Source organism: Hyperoodon ampullatus (genome assembly GCF_949752795.1).
Source record: "Hyperoodon ampullatus genome assembly, chromosome: 20".
Lineage (NCBI taxonomy): Eukaryota > Metazoa > Chordata > Mammalia > Artiodactyla > Ziphiidae > Hyperoodon > Hyperoodon ampullatus.
Genome location: NC_136933.1, coordinates 9453581 through 9480219, shown reverse-complemented (window position 1 = coordinate 9480219; position 26639 = coordinate 9453581). Strand labels below are relative to the sequence as shown.

The following is a 26639-nucleotide window of genomic DNA, read 5'->3' as shown; positions in this document are numbered from 1 at the left end:
CAAATAAAGCTGACAAATGATGAAGTTCTGTGCTGCTCTGTTATGTTTAGTACATGCAGAGCAATTATTCATCCGTTGCCAACATTCGTCTCTCTACAACTCAACCATCCACAGCGTAGAAAGCTTATTAGCATTTCAGTTCCGTAGTCATATTTTTATCTTCTGTAGGACTCTCCTCCATAACAAAGGCTGATAGTTATAATCGCCCAATAATTTAAAGGGTTGGACTTTTCCGTGCCCATTAGTTACACAAGTTATCAGGTACAATGCTAGGCTTATTTATGAGATGCCATCTTCTATTTGCCTGGGATTTTTGTTCCCCTGCAGCATTTCCTATGAATAAGTTAGCTGCCATCTCTTGAGATGGAGAAATAGATGGTCATCTCCGTAACACTGTTGGATGAGCTTCAGTGCAGGAGCGTGGGGGGAGGTGTCCTGAAATAGAGACATTTTAAATGAATGTTTCTCAGGTGTGGTTTCTCGTGTGTGTGTGTGTGTGTGTGTGTGTGTGTGTATGTGTACACACACGCATACATTTTTACATTATATATATATATATATTTATGCATATATATAATACATCACTAGAGAGAGCAGTAGGGAAGATTTGCAAGAGAATATACTATTTAAAATTTTTATTTTAATCAATAGTTATTTGTGGGCTTCCCTGGTGGCGCAGTGGTAGAGAGTCTGCCTGCCGATGCAGGGGACACGGGTTCGTCCCCTGGTCCGGGAAGATCCCACATGCCGCGGAGCAGCTGGGCCCGTGAGCCATGGCTGCTGAGCCTGCGCGTCCGGAGCCTGTGCTCCGCAACGGGAGAGGCCACAACAGTGAGAGGCCCGCGTACCGCAAAAAAAAAAAAAAAAAAGTTATTTGTTATAGTGGGGAAAAGTTATAATAGAGACAAAATATTTATGATTTCCCAAAGGTTCTCCTAGCGGGGATGGTTTGACAAGGCTAAAGACCTCACGTTAGAAGAAAAAGGCCTAATCCAGAGAGACACTATACTTTTTTTGAGGGGGTGTGGGGATGGCGGTGGCGGGGGGTAGTGAAGTCACTTGTGGCCTTTTAAAGAAACCTGATACGCTGATGCTGCCTGAAGCAAAATACACTGTGTTTGGATAATACTTGGTTGATATTCATTCTGCTTCTCCAAACCCATGGGGGAACCTCTGTGAGGGACTTGAGACTGAGCCATGTAATGCTGAAATCGTGACTTCAGCATTGTCCTTTCAGCTGTGTTTAGTCTGAATGAGAGGTTGCCAGACTTCCTGACATGAATGGGGTGAGATCAATTTTGACCTTCGTGGTGGGGGTCTGTGGCCTACGGTTACGCTTTCCAAAACAATTGTGTGGTTGTCCATGTATAATAACCGTGTTTTCAAGTGTTTGTATTTGATGCTCTGACATCTTAGGGTCTTGCTGACCCTGGAGGGACTGCCCTGCCCAGGGCTGACTAATTCCTAGAGATAGCAAACAACTGGCCCAAGAGCATGCCTTTCATATGCAAACCAACCGATCCAGAGCTTTATCCCCAACCCCTTCTTTTATCAAGCTCTTATACTGCTGACCCATATCCCCCTGCCCTAACCCAGTACCAGACAAGTGGGGACAGCTCTTCTGTCCCGGAGCCCCCTGAAATGATGCAAACTTGCCGGCTCTAAATCTTTTTACCCTGCCTTTCTGATTCCTTCCCGTGGAAACCACAATAAAGACTCTTGCCCACAGTCCCCCCTGCCCCCTCTGCCTCCTGACCCTGGTGCTTCCCCGTGTGGCCCTGGGTGCCTTGCCTCTTGTTTCTAGGGATCTGTGAGTGTAAACTTACTCTTTCATGATGCGCATTTCTGTTTGAGTGTCTTACCTTAGCTCATTAAAACAGGCCCCGTGTACCCCTTAAAACACCGTGGTGCCTAGATTAAATCATAGCACATTTTAAGGTTTGGATGGGGAACTCTCTGCTTTATAAATATGATGATCTTGAACCATTTTGAGATGGTGTTTATCTTCATTTGCAGCCTAGAGAAAGCTGATGGGTTTAGATATTATAAGATGGAGAAAGTAAAAAAATAATACATATATACACACACACACACATATATACACATATATACACACATGTATAAGTTGTGTGTGTGTGTGTGTGTGTATATATATATATATATAAATTCCACATTAGCTTGAACACATTTCTGACCTTCTAAGCTTATCATGCTTCTTCAGTGAGACCTGATTCCCACATGGTTGGCGTATCTTGCCTCACAGGTCTCCCCATCACATGACAGGAGAGCGCAGACATTTCAAAGTTACTCCACCTGGAACCTGGATGTGCTGATTGAGGGTTTTCTCTCCTCTCTTGCACTATTCAAAGTAGATCATCCACCATTTGTCTCAAATCAAAGCTGTGAAATATAAACCAAGTCCTCTTGTCTACAGCCTAGCTCCTTATTTTTGTTTATGCAGCCTAACTTTAAAATGTCCAATATGGGTGTCACGCTCCAGTCTGCTTTCTGTCCTCACAAACTTTTTTGTAATCATACTTCCTTTTCCCTTTCCCTTCACCTGCCAGCTCCACCTTCTCCTGGTCCTCTCATTCTCTCTTTTATTTAAGTGCAAATTTAAAAAGGCAGCCACAACAATAACAATAAAAACCCCTCCAAGGCTTCTTTCCTATTCGATGTAGGAGATGACTTCCAGGACTCTTACGTCTCTGACAGGTAAAAGGCATGCTTCTGCATTCTGCAGAAACAGAAGAAATGTGAATTATCAACTGTCATCAAGATGATTTTCTACATGCGGTACCTCCTACAAATTTAGAAAGTCTGACTCAGATTGTGTACATGGTGATTGATGTGGCCATAAAACTCTCATCACACACTATAAATAACATGTTATTGATTGGGTACAGGGGAATGTTTCCCAAGCCTGACTAATCCACCTCCATTCTTGTTCTTTAAATCCTACCAGCACCCAGGATATAATCACATTCCACCTCCTCCACCAAGAGTCCCTGGCTCCTTTTGACTATACTGATGGTTCTGTCCCCTGAATTCCTTTTGAACGTAAAGGAAAAATCATAGTTATGCACCTAATTTTTCCTTAAATGTTCCATGCATTAGTCTTATTTCCATAATTATGTATAAGTACCTAAAGTACGAGGACAGAGTCGAATTTTTCTGAGGGACCTGTGCAAAGTGCTGGTTTGGGTGTAAAACACATCTAGCTTCAAACCCTGGATCTTCCATTTACAGGCTGTGTGATTATTGACAAATGACTCTCTAAGTCAGTTCTCTTTTCTGTAAAGTGGGGATACAGTAGCCTCTGCTACGTCAGGGCACTGCGGAAATGTAAAGGGTGAATAGGCTAAAGGCTTATCATGATGCTGGGCACTTAGTGCAGTTCAGTAAGCATCGCCTCCTCCCATCCTGCCTATCTCAGGTCAGGGCACAGCCTTGGCAGATGCCCATTAGCTGGAGACAGCATGCTGATTATAAAGGCTGCTCCCCTGTTTGTGGTGATTTAACTGATGCTGTTGAGGAGGGCGTCCTTTTCTCCTTGGCACTTTATGTGAGGTGGCTATCCTTCCCAAAGAAAGAAAGGCTGATAGTCCATGGCTGGAGGTTTGGAAGAAACTCAAACTCCTCAGTAAGAAACACCAGGCAAAATTTTTAAGTATTAGATGGGAATGCAAAGATATAGTAGTTAAACTAAGACATTGACCTTGTCATTTTTAATCTCATTTCCCAGGTGTATCCTTAACCCCTCTTTCTGTGAAAGCCTCTCTTTTCTTCACCTCCTCATTCTGTTGCTCCAGGGACCTTCCAGGGTTTTCAGGGCTTCAAGACCAACTTAGTTCAACTTGTCTGCATCCCATTTGTTGTCTAGAGTTTTGGCTTTTCCTTGGATTCCCAGCCGTTCACCCATCCCATGCATGTTCGCTGTCCTCTCGTTATTCTAAGCCACACGTCTAGAGTGACCCTTTCCTGCTGCCATACCCAGGGGTGGGAGCACTTCGAAGCTCTTGGAACTATGTCCCTGGGGTTGGTTTGTTGAGGACTGTTTAGCCTCTAGAATCCCAGAAATTAATTTGGTGCTACTTTCTTCGTGGTAGGTTTTACACCAAGAAAGACAAAGAGGGGGGAAGCGGTGGGGAGGGATAAATTGGGAGATTGGGATTGACATATACACGCTACTATATTTAAATAGATCACTAATAAGGACCTACTGTAGAGCACAGGGAACTCTTCTCCATACTCTGTAATGACCTATATGGGAAACGAATTTTAAGAAGAGTGGATGTATGTATATGTATACCTGATTCACTTTGCTGTACAGCAGAAACTAACACAACATTGTAAATCAACTATACTCCAATAAAAATTTAAGAAAAAACAAAAAAGAACAAAGATATTTATAAGAGCTAAAAAAGAAGACAAAAAGCATGGTGTCAAGGTACTGTGAAAATGATTCTATTGTATGGGAACCACATTGGCTGATGATACTTTACACTTGTTCTTTCTAGCCTACTCAGCAGTTGGAATTTAATTAGCAGTAATATATTATTGTCAAAGTAATTAAAACTTCACCTTGATTAAAAACAGAATGGTTTAATTAACAGGAAGAGGTTGGGCTGGCCTTAACTTTCCGTTTGAGAAATACACCAGCGTCAGTGGATTGGTTCTATTTCCTCTGCAGGCCTGAAGGTCCGGGAGGTGTTTATCAACGTCACCAGGCAGCAGGTAGAGGACTTCCATGGGCCCGAGGACTATTGGTGCCAGTGTGTGGCGTGGAGCCACCTGGGGACCTCCAAGAGCAGGAAGGCCTCCGTGCGCATAGCCTGTGAGTATATTCTGGGTGACCTTCTTGTCCTGTAGGAGCACAGACTAGCCTTCCATAGAGCTGAATAGCATTTGGACAGTCCAGGTGCTTCTGCAGAATAGGGATGAGAGGATAGCAAGACACCATCAGAACCATCTCCACCTCTACTCAATTCACTCTTTTAAAATTGTATTTTAAATGTTTGATAATTTCCCCTAGAAGACAATCAGCAAATCAGTTGGGCTAAGAGATTCTGCCTAGGTTGCCAGAATGCAGGTGCCTCCACAATACCAGGAAAAATGGTTTCCGAAAAAGAAAAAAAAAAAAAAACCATGCAAATGGATTCTGCTGTTCATCATGAATGACACAGTTCAAGGGGCATTGATGAGAAAAGTTGAGCTATGACTGTTTACTTTGCCAGCAAATCTGTGAAAATAAGACATTAAAAATTAGGGGAGTTTTATAGCCTCCTCTTAAACCTCTTTCCTCTGAATCTTAAAACATGGAAATAGGCTTTAAAACTGCATTTTTTTGGACCCAAGTAGGACTGAAAAAAAAAGAAAGAAGATTGCCTTTCAGGAGAGTCTAAGGTTTCTTTATCATGTTTCAGCATCAGCGTTTTTATCATCTCAAACATGTTTAGAAATACACCAACTTCCTTTCTCCTCCTTAAATGTATCTTACCCACCCCATGGGTCCTAATAAAATCTCCTTTGTGAGCCCAGGAGTGTTACCCCTCCCCCAACAAAGAGATGGAGGGCAGAGATGGTTATTGTTTTTGTTTTTTTTTTTTAACGCTGCTTTTGAGAGTACCCTGAAGAATTCGGGACAAGGGGGATTTATTTAAGGACTCAAGGAATTCTTTGTAGCAGATGTTGATGGTTTAGGGATTAAGAATAGGAGTGAATTGCTCTTTGCAGAGACGTTTATGTTTCTTGGGAAATGAAATCTCCTTGTCAGCATATGCGTTTCACCTTCATTATCCTGGTGATCTGGGAGGCTTTTTCCTGCCTGTTGACTGGGTCCTAGGAGACCAAGGAGGACCTTGCAAGCTGTGCTCTTGATGTAAGAGCCATGGGAAATATTTTTCCTATTGTTATTTAGTTAATTTTAGCCCACAAATACTTTCTGACAGGTCAGTTGAGAAAGGGAATGTATTTGATTTTATTCTTCCTTAACAAGTCCAGCTTTGTGCTCCTGGCATGGCCTCGCCTAGGCTAGCCAAGGTATTGTATTGTAACATCTTATGGAAGAACCTCAACAAACTTTTTGGCCAACCCAGTATTTGATCCTGGTCAGGGTGAGGCAGATTATGCTCTGGATCCTGAAGAAAGGAGAGGCAAAACCACGTAGGGAATTTCAACACAAGTTCCCTTGATTTCCTTCTCAGTGTCACTTTCCCCTTCCTCTTTTTCCTCTACTTCTTTGAGCCCCACATGACCTATTCTATGAATTCCTATGGATAGCATCTCATTATCTGTCCGTCTCCAATCTCTGTTATCTCCATACTTGCTCACTTCATTCCTGGCTGCCACGTGCCTGCTAGAAACCTCCAGAGGTTTTCCCCCTGCTTATAAAGTTTGGCAAAGAATGGCTCAGAACCATTTTGCTAATTTCCCATAGGCTTTTTTTTTTTTTTTTTTTTTTTTTTTTTTTTATGCGGTACGCGGGCCTCTCACTGCCGTGGCCTCTCCCGTTGCGGAGCACAGGCTCCAGACACACAGGCTCAGCGGCCATGGCTCACGGGCCCAGCCATTACGCGGCACGTGGGATCCTCCCGGACCGGGGCACGAACCCGTGTCCCCTGCATCGGCAGGCGGACTCTCAACCACTGCGCCACCAGGGAAACCCCTTCCCATAGGCTTTGATTGTGTACATTCTACTTCATCCTTCTAAACACTTTAATGTTCTGTGTTTCACCCTCACTTCTCTGCCGTGCGCCTTTGCTCCTAGAGTTTCCAGTTCGATAAATGTGTACCCTGGTAGCTGCGAACCCAGATACTGAAGTCCTGTTGGTTTCCAGTTCCTAAATCCACTACTACTTAGTGTTGTGATGGTGGACAATCGATTCATCTCTGTGTCTTAATATTATGATAAAAGAGTGCTGACTTCATAGTTATTGGAAGAGTCAGAAGTATTGATAACTATAAAGTGTTTAAAACCACACCTAACACGGTGTTAACTCTTATCAGTCATTAGCTATTATTTTATGACATACTTGATCCTCTGTAGCGCAAGCATCATTCACCAGTAAGTGTGTTAATACTTAAACTAATTGAACTGAATTACATTTCTAGTACCTTAGTGATTTTTCTGTGGCTCATGACTATATAGACTCTAAAACTCCATTCTAGGCCAGCCCTAGGTATCTGATTCTCCCAAGTATGATAGGATCACAGAATGTTTTTAAAAAATGGAAAACACTTTTCTATCACTTCCTACTTTTTTAGAGTCAGCTGATACTTTTGTGGTACTAATCTTGCAAATCTCTTCAGGGATTAAAAAAATTTTTTGTCATTCTTATGCATGATATGCACATCTGAATATGATAAAGATGTGATTTTTAAGTAAAAAAAAGAATATCCTTAAAGCCTGTATTATGCAGTTAGCTTAATATAATCTCTAATATCTACAATATATTTTTAATCTCTTTCTGTGTAGCAAGTGACGGAGTCTTTATTTAAAATTATTTATTCAAGTCAAGACATGATTTGTCATTAAATATTGCATTTGACTTGGGGACTAGTATACATTAAAATGTACACTGAAATTAAATATGTTTATTGGCATCGAAAGTGGAGGGGAAAAACTGCCTTTAGGACCTTGCTTGGAATTCTTTTGATTTGCTTGCAGGAGGGAAAAAAAAACACCACTTCTTATTTTTGTGTAACTTTCATGTTTTATTGAAATAAGCGAGTTCTCGCTGCTATTTGCAAGCACTTCCCAGCAAATAACACATTGCACATGAGGATAGTTTTTATTCCCAATAAATGAAAAGCCAAATTGGACATAATTGTCACGATATTTCTACTTTTTTTTTTTTTTTGCGGTACGCGGGCCTCTCACTGTTGTGGCCTCTCCCGTTGCGGAGCACAGGCTCCGGACGTGCAGGCTCAGCGGCCATGGCTCACGGGCCCAGCCGATCCGCGGCATGTGGGATCTTCCCGGACCAGGGCACAAACCCGTGTCCCCTGCATCGGCAGGCGGACTCTCAACCACTGCGCCACCAGGGAAGCCCCTATTTCTACTTTTTAAGATTGGTTTTTGAAGTGCTAAAGACATCTTCATGTGCTAAATAAGGATTTTGATATATGAATGTAGCTTACGAATCTGACAGTTGTCTTGAGGGGACTTTGCAAAATTAGTATCATTTTTATATGATTCATTAAATTATTGTAGTTCAGCATCAGAGCTCCTTATGCTTCCTCTGTTTAACCAATGATCCATTAAGAATTTAACAGTTTCAAAAATGCAGTGGGCAAAACCTTCATGGCATCTGGGCCATCAGCTGAGGGATGTCTTGTCATGATCATGTTAGCTTATCTCTATAAAAACACCAGGAAGCTCGCTGGCATGGTATCGCTTAGAGATCATTTGATTTTAAAGGGGAACAATATAGACACAATTATTTTATTTATGTCACTCATATTTTTATTGAAATGGACCCACCTGGGGTATCAGTTAACTATGCAGATTCCTGGCTTTTACCCCAGACCTGAGGAAGGGCCGGGGACGCTGTGTTTGTATGAAGTTATCCAGGTGAGTCTATGACCAGGTATCTGGGGGACAGCTTGGCCAGGAACAGTGTTGCTCAAATTTTAACACGTATGCAAATCAGCTGGATTCCTATTGAAATGTAGGTGATTCAGTTAAAATGATTTGGTATGTCCAGTCCAAGGTCCGAGGTCCTATCATGTCTAAGGGTTCCCGGATGATGCTGATGCTGCCAGTTGTGGACCCTACTTTGAGTAGCAAGACCCTTAGAACACCTTTAGGAAGCACTGTTTGGGAAATACGGATTTAACCCATAGCTCCAATGTCATCATTAATAGCTGAGAAAGTGATATTCAGAAAGGTTAGGTGGCTTGACCAGAGGTCCCCCGGCAGACATGGAACCAGATCTTATATTCATCCATTCACCTTCCCTGGGTGCTCTTGCTACCAAGCCGTGTTGATTGCTTTCTATTAAACGGGAGTTTGAGAACCATCATAGAAAGATAAGTTCATGTGCCTTTGAGCATTTCCTTGAGGAAAGCAGTGATTGCTTTCCTATTCTGTTTCTGAAGAAATTGAGTTCCTTTACATGGTCAACTTATTATATATATATACATATACATACACACATATATAATACATATATATAATATATATACTTTATATATATGTTATTATATATTATATATATTTTTATATATAAATCATGACTCATTGCTGCCTTAGTGGCCACAAAAAAATCAGTACAGATTTTGTTGTAGTAGCCAAAGTGCCTGTCACCTGAAACCATTTTCTTTTCCTTAATAATTCCACCCTGTGTCGGAGAGATGCTGGTTGCCCGTCCAATCGCCTGGGGCTGGAAATAGCTGAGGCTCCATTTCAAAGTGATTTTCTGGAGGTAAAATAAATAAATAAAGCAACCCACATTCACCCCCACCAAGTTGGCAGAAGTCCATCTGCAGGTAGTGGCTCCCACTGGCCTCCTCTCGTTTGTCTGATTCAATCACGCTGGAGGAAGTCGGGCTGCTCTGGCATCTGTTATTTCTGCTGCTGGACAGTTGTCAAAAGGAGGAATATTCACTTATTCGTAGTTGTTTATTCTCATGGGTGAAGATTTGGCTGCTTAGCTGTTGCCGCTTTTCCCTCTTCTTCATCTGCGTACAAAATGTTTGGCCTCTATCATCACCCCTTGGTCGGGCAAACTCTTATTATTATTTTTTAATAAATTTATTTATTCATTTATTTATGGCTGTGTTAGGTCTTCGTTGCTGTGCACAGGCTTCTCATTGTCGTGGCTTCTCTTGTTGCGGAGCACGGGCTCTAGGTGCACGGGCTTCAGTAGTTGTGGCACAAGGGCTTAGTAGTTGTGGATCGCGGGCTCTAGAGCGCAGGCTCAGTACTTGTGGCGCACGGGCTTAGTTGCTCTGCGGCATGTGAGATCTTCCTGGACCAGGGCTTGAACCCATGTCCCCTGCATTGGCAGGCAGATTCTTAACCACTGCACCACCAGGGAAGTCCCCGGCAAACTCTTCTTAACACCTGAGCCTTTTCTTCAATACGGGAGTTGGGGTTGGGGGGATGAGGGAAACCTTGGCCTGTTACAGTCACATAGCAAGTTGGCCACTTGGGATAAAACGCAGCAGGAACCCATTGTTCTGCTGATTTTTTAAGAAAAGGAATCTATAAAACATGATGCATCCTGAATATAATCTAAATAGATGGCTTATTTGAGCCACTCCTAAAATATCTATACAGTCGTGCCAAGAATGAGTGAAGAACTTAGAGAATCTCATTTAAAAGCTATGAAACTCCCTACTTAATTACAGGCCCATAGCGAAAACAGTATTATTTTAATTTGCTTTGGTGGGGGAGGGCGGTATCTTTTTTGAGAACTTAGAGGAGATATCCAACTAGACCTCAGTTACGGATCTTGGCTTCATGGCTTTGATAAATAATTTCATCTGTTAAAAACTGTCCATAGCCCCCTCTTGATGGCAAAATTAAATATAAAAACACACATCGGCACGTGTGTCTGGTGTTCCGTCAGCCTTAACCTCTGTTTTCCGTCTTATTACCCATTATATCTGTACAAGCGTACTGGGCTCCAGCTGAGTTAGGACAACTTAGATTCTGGGACATGGACTTTTCTTTTTCCTTGATGTGCTCATATCCTTTCTTCTTCCTGGAGTGTATTCCCAGCCCCATCTTGCACTCCTGCCTTTCCCCACCTAATTCCTACATCCAAGGTCTGTTGTGGATACCGTGTCCTTTATGAAACCTAGTTTAGCAAATCCTTTAATACTAATTGACCTCAGCAGCCTGACATACCAACTGAGCCCTTAAAAAAAGGTCCCCTCCAGCATCTCCAGCTTCAAAACTGATAAAACCTAAATATCCACCTTTGAGCACTCCTAGCATTTCTTTAGCACTTCTCCCATGGCACTTATTATCATTTTCCCAGAATCATGGTTATCTTGAAGTTATTTGTGGATTGATTTTCCCTTGTTAGATGGTAACCTGCTTTAAGATTCTGTTGCATGACTCTCATTGTCTTGACCTCTGAACCTAGTAGGGAGCCTTATCTATCACCTTTGTATTATAGATGTTTGTTTGGTTTGAAAGGCAACCCTATCAATGCTGGATATGGTTCTGTGAAAGGACATTTGTGAGCTGTGTGTCATGATTGTGCCATGGGACTAACATGGCAACTGGCTTTTTAGCCAATCCATAGCTCACAAGGATGCTGTTATTATAAGGACCATCTTTGTCCTCCCTGGCTTGTGAAGTACTCCTAATGTTTACTGCAGTAAAGAAGAGGTCTTAAGGGAATCGGGAGTAGGAGTCATCACAGCCTTGCGATGTGCAGCATGTGGCCCTGAAAGCCCCCAGGGCCTCCAGCTTTATCTGCACTTTTCCCTTCCTTCCTTTTCAGAGCGTGGAATTTGTTCAGAGGTTATGGAAAACATGTTGTGACCAATTCTCAGCACCTGGTAGCAATTGCACAAAAGTTTAAAATCCTCCTTCCTCTCCTCTTGGAAGAATGTGGCCAGAGTGAAGAGAAAATACTATCTACTTGGCCAGAGGTTGATCTTTCTTCCCTTTGGACTGAAATTAACTTCTATGAATATTACTGAAAGATCTGAGAGTCCAGGCCTCCTGATGGAGTTGCACACTACACAGGAGCATCTAGCCAAGGAAGGGGATTGGTGTTGAAATGCAGCCTGCGTTCCACTAGGCAGGAATTCCCCCCAGAACGTGGCTACAACCACATGAGGGTAGGGACTGGTTTTTCTTGCTGCTGCTTTATAGCCAAGACCTGTGTTCTCACAGGTGTCCAGTTTACAGAAAGGTGCCACATAGGTTGGTGACAGCAGAACTGGGTACAAAATTTGTGGTACTGAGTGCAAAATGAAAACCATAATTCGAAGACACATGAACCCCAGTGTTTATTGCAGCACTATTTACAATAGCCAGGTCATGGAAACAACCTAAATGTCCATCGACAGATGAATGGATAAAGAAGATGTAGTATGTATATACAATGGAATATTACTCAGCCATAAAAAGGAATGAAATTGGGTCATTTGTAAAGATGTGGATGGACCTAGAGTCTGTCATACAGAGTGAAGTAAGTCAGAAAGAGAAAAACAAATACTGTATATTAACACGTATATATGTGGAATCTAGAAAAATAGTACAGATGAACCTATTTCCAGGGCAGGAAGAGAGATTCAGATGTAGAGAACGGACGTGTGGACATAGGAGGGGAAGGGGAGGGTGGGATGAATTGGGAGATTAGGTTTGGTATAAATACACTAGTATGTGTAAAATAGATAGCTTGTGGGAACCTGCGGGATAGCACAGGGAGCTCAGCTCTGTGCTCTGTGATGACCTAGATGGGCGGGGTGGGGGGGAGGAGGGAGGTCCACGAGGGAGGGGCTATATGTATACATAGAGCTGATTCATTCCGTTGTACAGCAGAAACTAACGCAATACTGTAAAGCAATTATTCTCCAATAGAAAAAAAAAAAAAAGAAAATGTGGGTCCCCTTGTTCAAAAACTAAGCATTTCAAGACATCAGATTAGACCATTAAATCAAGCATGGGGCCCTGTGTGACCATACTGGTCCCACACCCATGAAGGTGGCCATAATGGCAGTAATGGTGATGATTCAAGAAATCACTTTATATGTGTAATGCTATTATAAAAAGGAAATGGCCTGGAAAGGCTAGAGATATATTCAAACTGATTCCACATGGAATTAGAGACAAGATTATTCTGTTTTTCCTCCAAAGCCAGAGGCAGCATCACGGGAGCTAAGTTTTAAGATGGCATATTTGGGGTCAAGCCGGCAACTAGAAATGCCCATTATGGAACATTATTTCTATGGCCACATTCTCCTGAAGTCTGTACAGAGGCAAGCAAGGGATGTGTGTCTGGTGGTGGTGATACTGAAGAAGGAATTACTGCATTGGCTGAGTAGGTGACTAATAGGGTTTTCTTTAAAAAGTTATTTTGACATTGGGCTTCCCTGGTGGTGCAGTGGTTGAGAGTCCGCCTGCCGATGCAGGGGACATGGGTTCGTGCCCCGGTCCGGGAAGATCCCACATGCCGCGGAGCGGCTGGGCCCGTGAGCCATGGCCGCTGACCCTGCACGTCCAGAGCCTATGCTCCGCAACGGGAGAGGCCACAACAGTGAGGCCCGTATACTGCAAAAAAAAACACAAAAAAACAAACAAACAAACAAAAAGTTATTTTGACATAATTCAGACTTGCAAGAAGTTGCAATATAGTACCAAAAAATTCCCTTAAGCCCTTTACTGACAATCTTCAAATGTTAACATTTGACCATATTTGCTTTGGCATCGTCTCTTTCTCTGTTTATCAGTATATGTATTTGTATGTAGACAATTACGGTTTATTTTTTGACTTGTTTAAGATTAAGTTGCAGACATGATGCTTCCTTTCCCCTAAATACTTTATGGTGTATGTTTTTAAAAAACATATCTTCTGACATTACTGTAGTATATTTATCAAGAAATTAACATTGATACAATTCTGTTATCCAATCTAAAGACCTTATTCATCTTTCATCAGTTGTTCAGTGAAGTCCTTTATAACAGTAACAAATCCTAGATCATGGCTTACATTCAGTTGAGAGATCTCTTTAGCCTTCTTTAATCCAAATCATTGCTTGGTCTTCCCTTATTGTTCATTACATTGAATTTTTCAAGTGTAAAGTCAGTTATTTTATATAATGTTCCTCACACTGAACATGTAAAAAGGAAATAGCAGTCACCTAGAAGGGACTGCCACTGGTCAAAGAGATCATCGTAATGGTTGTAACTCATTAAATAAGAATCCATGAATCTACACTGGTATATTTTTTAAGTGAATATGAAAATAAATGGAGGGAAAGAGACAGCTCTTCCTTACAATAAATGAATAAATGTAGAAGGAATGATGGAAATGGAAAATTATTTAGCATCTATCGTAAAGTTAATTCAGACAAGTGTCATTGGATGCTAAAACCAGTGGCTGAAAGTTTTAGGAGTAACAGGATGTTTACAGGATCGCAGAGTATCTCTTCACAAGATACTGACGAATTACAAAGGGGGAGTTAGTAATTTAGCAGTAGAGAATCCTTCCATATACCACCTTAATCAAGGGGTCACAGTTGACATCACCAGCAATGGGACAAATCCCCAAATTACTCCTGATGGGATAGAACAAGAAGATAACATCACTTCAGTGATATTCCTCCCAAATATAGTTCGTCTGTATTTAACCATAGGAAAACATTGGACAAGCCTAAAATGAGGAATATTTTACATAATTGGTCATTTTTTAACTACACACGTCTTTCAAAATGCCAGCCTGGTGTAGGCACACTGCTGGGGTGTTCTGTGGATATAAGAATCCACAAGATAGACAAGCTACATCTTTTTGAAAGTCAGTGGTATTCCCTTTGAGGTCAGTAAAATATAAACATGAACACAATTATGGAAAAAAATTTTCTTGAATTGTGAAGATGCAACTTGAAACGTCAAAGCCATTTTGTGCATGCCACATCTTTTTAGGCTCCATCTATAAATGCCTTGGGGATATGAATTTATCTTCCTCTGCCAGTGGGGGCACTTCAGTGGAAAGTATGAGTAACACTGAAGTATAAGACTGATTCTATGAACAGAGTAGGGTTATATCTATGGAGTTGGTATAAATTATGCTACTTTTGCCTAACGTGTACACAGTTGAGTACATCAGCCTTAAAGATGAGAACTGCTGGGTAGTAGTGCATTACTTTACAACATATCCTACAGTAGATGATGAAAAAATTCTCCAAATAATATTCCTTCATGTTATTGATTGCCAACTATTAGTTACTGAGAAGAATTTGTAGAAATATGGCCACCACCTTTTTAGGAAATCTCAGTTTATTCAATCTGCCATTCTTGTGAAATAAAGCTTAAACTTCCTGGAAAATGGCCATTTCTCTAAAAACCTCAGTGGAAGTTTAATAGGAAGAGGATATAGATTTTACTTCAATTCAGCTCTCATTTTCTCCACCGAGGAAACCTTCTGACAGATAATATGAGCAGACGATAAGCAAACAAAACAAAACGAAAAAACACAAAACAGAAATACAACGTATCTTTGTTAATCTTTGAGGACGTTTTGAGCCTAGTGATATTATTCTTAACTTAGTTTAATATCCCTCTACCAGGATAAGTAAGGACAAGGGTGTGCATTCTAGAAACTTGTTAAGTGTCAAAGAAATGCTAACTAAGGTGTGGAAGTGCCGGACAGCCATGAATAATTGTCTACATGTTCTAGATAGCATAGCAATAAATAAAATCCCATCCTTTTTTTGAAGAGTTTATACTCTGGCGAGAGGATAGACTTATCAAACAAGTTTTTTCAAGGGAGCATGGTTAGATAAGCACAGTCTGTTTCAGGAGCTCACCAGAGGTTCAACTTATGGATCCTAAAGGTCTGTGATATACTTCCTGTGCTAATTCCTTAGGAAGAAGGAGGGTTAACTTAAAGACCCCATGTTCAGGTTAAGGAGAGAGTTTGAGTTGCAAGCCCAGAAAGATGGAACAGTATGGAAAAACTACATGGAACTATGTGGGAAAACAAGGAGATGGAGCTACCCAGGGAGAAGTAGGTCAGATTATAGAGCGTGTTTGAATTCTCTGCTAAGGTTTAGATTTATTCAGGATGTGGTCTAGGGTCACTGAAGTGTCATAGCAGGGTGGTGATGTGGTCATATCTTCAAACCCTCACCCCACCTTCCCATTCAGCCACAGAGATTTAAAGGCAAGTAAAACTCAAGGCAAGGAAGCTTCATGGCAACCTGTGAAACTGCTGATGGGACTTGAACTTCTGCTGGGATGGTATATGTTAAAGGGGAAGGGGCAAATTGGAGATTCCAGGAAGGTGAAATGACAAAGACTGTGTGGCTTCTTGCATGCAGAGGTGAGGAGAATTGAGGTAGGAATTGAGGAATTACCCCACGTTTGGGGCTTTCTTGATTTGGGGCTAAAGTGACTGAATTAATGGTGATTCCATTAAATGAGGCTATGATTAGAGTAGAAGAAACTAGTGTGCAAAACAAGATACTGAGTTCGGTTTTTGATCATGTTATGTGGGAACTACCCATGGAACATTCAACAAACTCTTTTCATCATGCAGTTGTGTTTATGAGCCTAAAGCCCAGGGATCAGCATCAAACATTAGAATTGAAGGTCATTGGCAAGTAGGTGGTCATTAGGATAATAGATCTCCATCAGGAAGACAGGAGGATTTTATCTGAAATACTTAAGATGGTGTCAACTGAAAAAAATACACAACCTAAAAGTTGAGAGTTACCTTTTATTCAGCAGACTTTCTGAGGACTTTAGATAAATGCTGAAAAAAGTGTTCTGAAGAGCCAAGGGGGAAGCCAGGATATGTAGAAGTTTTTGCAACAAAAGACCGGGTAGTCGGAACATCAAAGGATTACTGTTAATAAAAAATAACCAGATATATCAAGTTAAGGAATTTAGCGCTTTTCTATGTATGGGAAGATGCAAGAGTCTGGGCTTACTGAAATCATTCCTTTGATATGCACCTCAGCCCTCTGGGGCCAGTATCCTGTGTTTTCTCATCCTGAGTTTCCTTATCCTGAGTTTCCTCAGGTGTACCACTGGGGGTGGCTGCAGCGACTGACTGCCAGATGTGCTTGGCAGTGGGCAGCCCGTTTGTCTCCATCCTGAGTTCCCTCAGGGCTCACTGTCTGGGCAGCTGTAATGTGATGGCTTGATGGCTGCAACATCCTTTGTTTACTGATATGGCAGGCAATATTTTATTACTCAACGGTTTTCCACACTACACATTTTCTATCCTACCCCCCAGCACCCAAACTGCTGGGGAAGAGAAAGAGCAACAGACCATGAGTAGAATTCTGCATGTGGTTAAGGGGTGGACAGAGGGGAGCCATTAAGAAAATTAAGGAGAAAAAAATGGAAGAGGGACTGGGAGACTGAAGAGAGTGGAGATTTGTTTGAAGGAATAAATGGTCCATGGTGTCAGTGTGATCACTAGGTTAAAGTAAGAAGTGTGGATTGATTTGCTTCCACTGACCGGAGCAAAGCAGTGTGATGAGAGGGTGATCGGAGATAATGGTAGGTCTAGGAATCAGTGGAAGATGAGAAAACAGAGATGGTATGGACACCCCTTTCCAAAAATTTGACAGAAGACAAAAAGTCTAGAGCGCTAGCTGGAGTTAACCATTTGAGGAATGGATGGTATTTTAATACAAGCATGACAATTAGACGGGCTCATGTTTTATTTTTTTTTATTTTTTATTTTTTTGCGGTACGCAGGCCTCTCACTGTTGTGGCCTCTCCCGTTGCGGAGCACAGGCTCCGGACGCGCACTCTAAGCGGCCATGGCTCACGGGCCCAGCCGCTCCACGGCATGTGGGATCTTCCTGGACTGGGGCACGAACCCGTGTCCCCTGCATCGGCAGGCGGACTCTCAACCACTGCGCCACCAGGGAAGCCCCGGGCTCATGTTTTAAAATGAGAAGGAATAGGAGCGGCAGAAAGAGTGAACAAGTAAAGGTCAGAAGAGCTGGTTTGAGTTCTGGGCTCAACTAACTGTTACTGACCAGGGTTCCTGGCGCCCCTGCTGCAGCAGTGGGGAGCAAAGGTAAGCGACAGGCTCCCTTGCTTGCTCTCACCAAGCGGCGGGTGAGCTGGTTCCTTCTATGGGGTGAGCGTAGGGGTGGCTTAGTTGGTTTGCCCACCCCTTTGGTGATGTTGAGTGCAGGGGGCATGCACAGTACCCTGCTTTTAATCCCACCCCTCTGCTTTTGCTCCCGGCTCTTCAGACGTGGCAGTTGGGTTTTTTTGGTCTTTTTGTATCTTGTTGTCCATAATTTGCCTCAACTGCACGTGCACATGGTTATTTTTAGTCCCTTATAGTTTCTTTGTATTTTCTTGGTAGAGGAGCTATTTGTCCAGGTGCCGGCACTGCAGCAAAGCCTGTCTCATAATCAGCTTTGTACTCTGTAATAGTGTTTCCTAAAACTCGCAGCACAGGTGAAGCATACCAGGAGCTCTTTAAAAATTAAGGTTACTGGGCTTTGCTCGAGACCTGTGGAATCATAATCTCTGGGAGGGGGGTCCAGAGATTTGTGATTTGTGATTTTCCTGTCTTCTGTTTCTTCTCCTTCCCACTGTCCACAATTTGGTTTTCTCTGCAGATTCCTCCTTCTCTTCCCATTTCTAAATATTGTAATACTCTAGGTCTCTCCTTCACGCACAGGTTCTCCCCAGGTGAAATCTGTTACTCCGTGGCTCCAATACTGGCTATATACTGTTTATTCTCAACCTTGACCTTGCACCTCATCTCCGGATGACTTTATTCACTGCCTACCTGATATATCCACTTGGATATCTAGTAGGCATCTCAAACATAATATGTCCCAAAGAGAACTCTCTTGGTTTTCACCCCAGCAGCACTGCTGCAATCCTGTGTTTATTCCCGCCTTTCCCAATTCAGTAATGGCGCCTCAGGGCTCATGACAAGACATAGGTGTCATCCTTGACTCCGCTGTTTCTTTCAGTCACATCCCATCCAGCAACAAGTCCTGCCCCATCTATCTCCAAAACACATCCTAAATTTGCCCACTTCCCTCCATCTGGTTTTTTTCTCTGCTGTGATAATCTCCTCACTGCTTCCACTCTCGCCATCTTAAAATCCATTCTCCAAACAGCAGCCAGAAAGGTCACTTAAAAAACAAAAAACAAATCAGATCATGCTATTCTCTTGGCTGAACTTCTCCCATTGGATTTCCAAACGCCATGATATAGGCCCCATAGGAATAACCAGCCACCTCTTACCTTCCCTTGCACCAGAATGCTCCCCGTCACTGTGTCAGCCCTGGTGACTTCTTTTATTACTCAAGTACCCCTGGTTGTCGCTACCTCAGAGCCTTTGCCATTCTCTTTTCCTGGAAAGCATCCTCCAGACCTCTAAGTGGTTGGTTTTTACATGTACGCTTTAGTTTCATCTGCATTGTCGGTTAGGTCTCTTTGTAAGATTTCATATGAACTATGGAGCTTGCTACCAAAAAGGTGAACAACTTCTGGCTGGAGAGATCTCTTAGATTCTTCCTGTTCTGGCAAGATTGATTTAAAAGGCCAGGCAAAATGCCGTTCACCTTTCTTCCAGCCACTTGCCATGTGGGCCGAGCAGTAGGCTGAGTGTTAGCTGGTTAGTGGCATATTCCAGCCTTTACATGCTCAAGACACGTGGCCATGTCTTGTCCTGATCAACTTTCCTGCCCTCAAGGAGACCTGGGGTGAGGGGAGAATCAAAAAGCTAACAATGCAGGATAAAAAATATTTCTTCCTGGGCTTCCCTGGTGGCGCAGTGGTTGAGAGTCTGCCTGCCGATTCAGGGAACACAGGTTCGTGCCCCGGTCTGGGAAGATCCCACATGCCGCGGAGCGGCTAGGCCCGTGAGCCATGGCCGCTGAGCCGGCGCGTCCAGAGCCTGTGCTCTGCGACGGGAGAGGCCACAACAGTGAGAGGCCTGCGTACCGCAAAAAAAAAAAAAAAAAAAAAAAATTTCTTCCTGCTGCTAGGTTGGCTTTTTCTTTTTTACTCTTTCTCCCCTCTTTTTTTTGCCTCCCATCTCTCTGTAGTACTAGTACTGAATTACAGTGAGATGGTGGCTATTGAAAGCTTAAGGTTATTTTTAGGTCATTTCTTTTTAAACTTATTGCCAGTTCACATCCCTCTAATTTCCTGGGGAGGGCTAGGAGGACACCAGGGAAAGTCCAGAATGATTCTTCATGTCTGTGTTCTTAAAATTGTTCTACTGACCATGTAGTTTGTTAGTATTCAAGTGTTCTTCAGGATGCTAAGCTGAAGATAAGCTCTAGGGCTGCTTGTAGGGACGTGGGGTTTAGGCAACACCATAGATGGGGAATCCTGACAGTAGAAATATAAGGAGTGTAACTTTTCTATATACTTCTTGAGAACTGAGTAGACTAGTCTAGTCAGTGGCTCCTCGGACTGCATTTCTTTTTTCTCTCTCCATCAAAAGCACGTTGGTTCAAGACTTGTGGTTGCCAAGGGGGAGGTGGTAGGGGAGAGATGGATTGGGAGTTTGGGGTCAACAAGGTCCTACTGTATAGCACAGGAAAGTATATTCAATATCCTGTGGTAAACCATAATGGAAAAGAGTTTTTATTTTATTTATTTATTTATTTAACATTTTTATTGGCGTATAATTGCTTTACAATGGTGTGTTAGTTTCTGCTTTATAACAAAGTGAATCAGTTATACATATACATATGTTCCCATATCTCTTCCCTCTTGCGTCTCCCTCCCTCCCACCCTCCCTATCCCACCCCTCCAGGCGGTCACAAAGCACCAAGCTAATCTCCCTGTGCTATGCGGCTGCTTCCCTCTAGCTATCTACCTTACGTTTGTTTTAAAAAGAATATATATATGTATATATAACTGAATCACTATGCTGTACAGCAGAAATTAACACAACATTGTAAATCAGCTATACTTCAATTAAAAAGCACTTTGGGGGACTTCCCTCGTGGTCCAGTGGTTAAGACTCTGTGCTTCCCCTGCAGGGGACACGGGTTCTGTCTGTGGTTTGGGAACTAAGGTCCCACATGCCATGCGGTGCGGCCAAAGAAAACAAAAACACAACAAAACAAAAAAAGTATTTTGGTTCAGTGGCTATTTCTGAGTTCACCTAAAACTCAATTTTCCTGTTAGAATCACAAGTAGAACAGTAGTATTCTCAAACATACAGAATATGGAACTTCTGAGTATTTTATTTCCATGACTTTCAGTGGAATGTGATGTAAAGATACAGAATGTGAGTTATTAACTTTATTTTAATATGATTTAATACTGTGAAAACAAGGTAGCAGAGAATTCCTATATTTTCACCTAATAATTTTTGTCAAGATGTGCTATTTAGGTCATGCTTCAGCTATTCTTTACGTACTGACATAGCCAAATCAATATAATCAATACACAGAAAGAGCCTTTTATGGAACTTGGAGATAAAGCAACCTTCGAAATCTTTCTACAGGCATGGTTTCGTTACAGCGTCCCCACCCGTTGGGCCTGCTGAGGGAAGTGGTGCTGAGTGCCTTCTTAAGCATAGGTTGCCATGCTGTGTACCACATGTGGCCACTGGCACGTCAACTGGACCAAGAATGCACACCTAGGTGGGTTAACTGCTCATGAGTGTAGACTCAGTGAGACTTGCCCAGGAAGGGTGAAGTGATTGTGTACTTGTGGACTCTTGCTCTTCTGAGTATGGCTTGATCCTAAAAGAGAATCAGTAGTTGATAGAGGCACCAGAAAAGTAAAGACACAAAGAAGCAGGCAGTAGTGACCATGAGATATCAGAAGACATGAGTAAATGCAAGTAACGGATAAGCAGAGGCCATTAAGACAGAACAGAGAGAGAGGCAGTTGGTTAGGAGGGACACAAGTGACAGAAGCAACATGTATGCTAAAAGGACGATGAAATAACCCACTTCAAAGAATTACATTGGCTCTCTTGACCCCCTTGCTTGGCCATGTTACAGTCTCTTTAAGATCTACTTACTTTGTGATCCTTATTGTTTCCTCCAAGCCTGGTGCGCGGCCTTTCTTGGTTTCTCATCAATCCTGGCCTCAGAATTAGGATTGTCTTCCGAATGTTCAGTTAATCCTCAAATTTTGATGGAATCTGAATGAATTTTTGCGTGTCCTTGTAAACAAAAGAAGAAACAAATACAATGGAATGTATTCAGTTGGGAATGACTCGATACAGAGCAGGTTAAATTAGGACTCAAAGCATTTTGTGAAACTGCAGCTATTTCTTCCCACCGTCCTGTGTGTCCCTGCTGCTGGATGCTGTCTTCCCAACCACTGTTGCCTGACACACTATGCTACTTGTTGTGAAAGGGATAATGATACACCGTGCTAGTTATGAAATGATTTATTGATGACAGCAATTTAACAGCAGAGGAATGGCCGAGCACAGGGGATCGAACAAAGCCCCAGCATTATTTTGTGGCTCACAGAGACAGCCTGGAGGAGACTCTGCACAACAGGACCCACCTGGCATCATCCAGACTCCTTGATGTCCCAATAAACAGAGCCTGCGCGTTGCCTGGCACCAAGGTGGAGTCAGAGGGAACGTGGAAAGGCTCACACAATCCAGCTATGATCAAAGGTGCCCCTCCTTCACTGTTGCTGCCAGATTTACTCAGCAGGAGTTAAGGCTACAGTATTCAGAAATCTTAACAAAGAGCAATCTACAGAGGGATTGGTTCAAGATGGCGGAGTAGAAGGACATGCACTCCCTCCCTCTTGCGACAGCACTGGAATCACAGCTAACTGCTGAAGGAAGGAAGACACTGGAACTCACCAAAAAAGATACCCCACATCCAAAGACAAAGGAGAAGCTGCAGTGAGATGGTAGGAGGGGCGCAATAAAAAAAAAATCAAATCTCATAACCACTGGGTGGGTGACTCACAAACTGGAGAACAATTATACCACAGAAGTCCACCCACTGGAGTGAAGGTTCTGAGCCCCACATCAAGCTTCCTAACCTGGGGTCTGGCAACAGAAGGAGGAATTCCCAGAGAATCAGACTTTGAAGGCTAGTGGGATTTGATTGACAGGACTGCGGGAAACAGAGACTCCACTCTTGGAAGGCACACAAAAAGTAGTGTGTGCATCGGGACCCAGGGGAAGGAGCAGTGACTCCATAGGAGACTGAACCAGACCTACCTGCTAGTGTTGGAGGGTCTCCTGCAGAGGCGGGGGGTGGCTGTGTCTCAGCGTGAGGACAAGGACACTGGCAGCAGAAGTTCTGGGAAGTACTCCTTGGCGTGAGCCTTCCCAGAGTCTGCCATTAGCCCCACCAAAGAGCCTGGGTAGGCTCCAGTGCTGGGTCACCTCAGGCCAAACAACCAACAGGGAGGGAACCCAACCCCACCCATCAGCAGACAAGTAGATTAAAGTTTTACTGAGCTCTGCTCACCAACAGTCCCTCCCATCAGGAAGCTAGCACAAGCTTCTTAGAGGGAGAGGACTCATATCAATAGAATTAGAAATGGAAAAGGAGAAGTTACAATGGACACTGCAGAAATACAAAGCATCGTTAGAGACTACTATAAGCAATGTCCAATAAAATGGACAACCTGAAAGAAATGGACAAATTCTTAGAAAGGTATACTCTTCCAAGACTGAAGCAGGAAGAAATAGAAAATGTGAACAGACCAATCACAAGTCATGAAATTGAAACTGTGATTAAAAATCTTCCAACAAACAAAAGTCCAGGACCAGTTGGCTTCACAGGTGAATTCTATCAAAATTTTCGAGAAGAGCTAATACCCATCCTTCTCAAACTCTTCCAAAAAATTGCAGAGCAGGAAACACTCCCAAACTCATTCTATGAGGCCACCATCACCCTGATACCAAAACAAGACAAAGATACTACAAAAAAAGAAAATTACAGACCATTATCACTGATGAATATACATGCAAAAATCCTCAACAAAATATTAGCAAACAGAATCCAACAACAGATCAAAAGGATCATACACCATGATCAAGTGGGGTTTATCCCAGGGCTGCAAAGATTCTTCAGTGTATATAAATCAATCAATGTGATATACCATATTAACAAATTGAAGAAGAAAAACCATATGATCATCTCAATAGATGCAGAAAAAGCTTTTGACAAAATTCAACACCCATTTATGATAATATCTCTCCAGAAAGTGGACATAGAGGGAATGTACCTCAACATAATAAAGGCCATATATGACAAACCCATAGCAAACATCATTCTCAATGGTGAAAAACAAACCATTTCCTCTAAGATGGGAACAAGACAAGGATGTCCACTCTTGCCACTATTATTCAACATAATTTTGGAAGTCCTAGCCACAGCAATCAGAGAAGAAGGAATACAAATTGGAAAAGAAGTAAAACTGTCACTGGATATGACATGATACTGTATACAGAGATAATCTTAAAGATGTCACCAGAAAACTACTGGAGCTAATCAATGAATTTGGTAAAGTTGCAGGATACAAAATTAATGTACAGAAATCTCTTGCATTCCTATACACTAACAACAAAAGATCAGAAAGAGAAATTAAGGAAACAATCCCATTCACCGTTGCAACAAAAAGAATACAATACTTAGGAATAAACCTATCTAATGAGGTAAAAGCCCCATACTCAGGAAACTGTAAGACACTGATGAAAGAAATCAAAGATGACACAAACAGATGGAGAGGTATACCATTTTCTTGGATTAGAAGAATCAATATTATGAAAATGACTATATTCCCCAAAGCAATCTATAGATTCAATGCAATCCCTATCAAATTACCACTGGCATTTTTTACAGAACTAGAACAAAAAATCTTAAAATTTGTTCAGAGACACAAAAGACCCGGAATAGCCAAAGCATTCTTGAGAGGAGAAAACGGAGCTGGAGGAATCAGACTCCCTGACTTCAAATTATACGACAAAGCTACAGTAATCAAGGCAGAATGGTACTGGCACAAAAACAGAAATATATAGATCAATGCAACAGGATAGAAAGCCCAGAGCTAAACCCACGCACATATGGTCACCTTATCTATGACAAAGGAGGCAAGGATATACAATGGAGAAGAGACAGCCTCTTCAATAAGTGGTGCCAGGAAAACTGGACAGCTACATGTAAAAGAATGAAATTAGAACACTCCCTAACACTGTACACAAAAATAAACTCAGAATAGATTAAAGAACTACATGTAAGGGCAGACAGTATAAAACTCTTAGAGGAAAACATAGGCAGAACACTCTGTGACATAAATCACAGCAAGATCCTTTTTGACCCATCTACTAGAGAAATGAAAATAAAAACAAAAATAAACAAATGGGACCTAATGAAACTTAAAAAGCTTTTGCACAGCAAAGGAAACCATAAACAAGATGAAATGATAACCCTCAGAATGGGAGAAAATATTTGCAAACAAAGCAACTGACAAAGGATTAATTTACAGAATATACAAGCAGCTCATGCAGCTCAATATCAAAAAAACAAACAACCCAATCCAAAAGTGGGCAGAAGACCTAAATAGACATTTCTCCAAAGAAGATATACAGATTGCCAACAAACACATGAAAGGATGCTCAACATCACTAATCATTAGAGAAATGCAAATCAAAACTACAATGAAGGATCACCTCCCACCAGTTAGAATGGGTATCAGAAAATCTACGAACAACAAATGCTGGAGAGAGTGTGGAAAAAAGGGAACTCTCTTGCACTGTTGGTGGGAATGTAAATTGATACAGCCACTATGGAGAACAGTATGGAGGTTCCTTAAGAAACTAAAATTAGAATTACCCTATGACCCAGCAATCCCACTACTGGGCATATACCCAGAGAAAACCATAATTCAAAAAGGGACATGCACCCCAGTGTTCATTGCAGCACTATTTACAGTAGCCAGGTCATGGAAACAGCCTAAATGCCCGTTGACAGAGTAATAGATAAAGAAGATGTGCTACATGTATACAATGGAATATTACTCAGCTACAAAAAGGAACAGAATTGGGTCCTTCGTAGAGATGTGGATGGCCTAGAGAGTGTCATACAGAATGAAGTAAGTCAGAAAGAAAAACAAGTATTGTATATTAACGCATATATGTGGAATTTAGAAAAATGATACAGATGAACTGGTTTACCAGGGAGAAATAGAGACACAGATGTAGAGAATAAATGTATGGATACCAAGAGGGGAATACGGTGGGAGGCGGGTGGTGGTGGGATGAATTGGGAGATTGGGATTGACATATATGCGTAAAATAAAATTAAAAAAAAAATGGGATTCTCCTAATCCAGAAGAAAAAAAATCTACATGTGGAATTGTCCTTCATTCCTTCAAAGAGACAGCAACATCAGCACTAGAGGATCCACAGCAAAGCCATGAAGTGAGAGCTACGAGCAGCCTGGCATCAACAGGGATTAGTGGGTCAAGCAGTGGGCAGAATTCATAGACGTAAGCGAGGCAGAGGTTTTAAGCCAGGCTGGCAAGAGAAGCATTAGTAAATGCACCAAATACGAGATTATCACCAAGGAAAGCACTGACCTGACAGAAAGCCTTTTATATGCGTCCTTTGGGAACTAAAGTTAGGAGCTGAGTCCTCAGGTTGTAACCATCTGGGGCTGGAGGATTTAGGCAGAACCAAATGGGGGCACCAAGCCTTGACTTTCCTTTTGTTGGCATCCAGCTGTTCTGCATTTGAACCAGCCCTTTTATTACAACAAGTGATCTGTATTTGGCTGAGTTACAAATTCCTTTATGTATGAAAAATGTGGTCTGTTATTCCTTTAGTAATATATGGCTGGGAAAGTTTTGACCCTGATTTGAATACCAGTGTATTTGAGCACTAGTGGTACGTTGTGCCATCCTCTTGCAATCTTAACAAAGGACTATGACTATGAAAAAAAAATGCCCATGATTTTTCACTGGCTGATTTGGTTTGAATGAGTAAATTATTTTTATTTCATTGCAT

General features: G+C 42.1%; 1 protein-coding gene across 3 annotated transcripts in view; it reads left to right on the top strand.

The window, feature by feature from the left end:
- UNC5D (unc-5 netrin receptor D) overlaps positions 1 to 26639 on the top strand; it is a gene marked incomplete at both ends in the record, with an annotated part of 603454 nt that overhangs the window by 348688 nt on the left and 228127 nt on the right. For all 3 annotated transcript variants that reach the window (XM_079726836.1, XM_079726834.1, XM_079726835.1), the window contains one exon: positions 4694 to 4837. In XM_079726836.1, coding sequence (XP_079582962.1) covers positions 4694 to 4837 — 144 coding nt within the window. The remainder of the gene's footprint in view (positions 1 to 4693; positions 4838 to 26639) is intronic.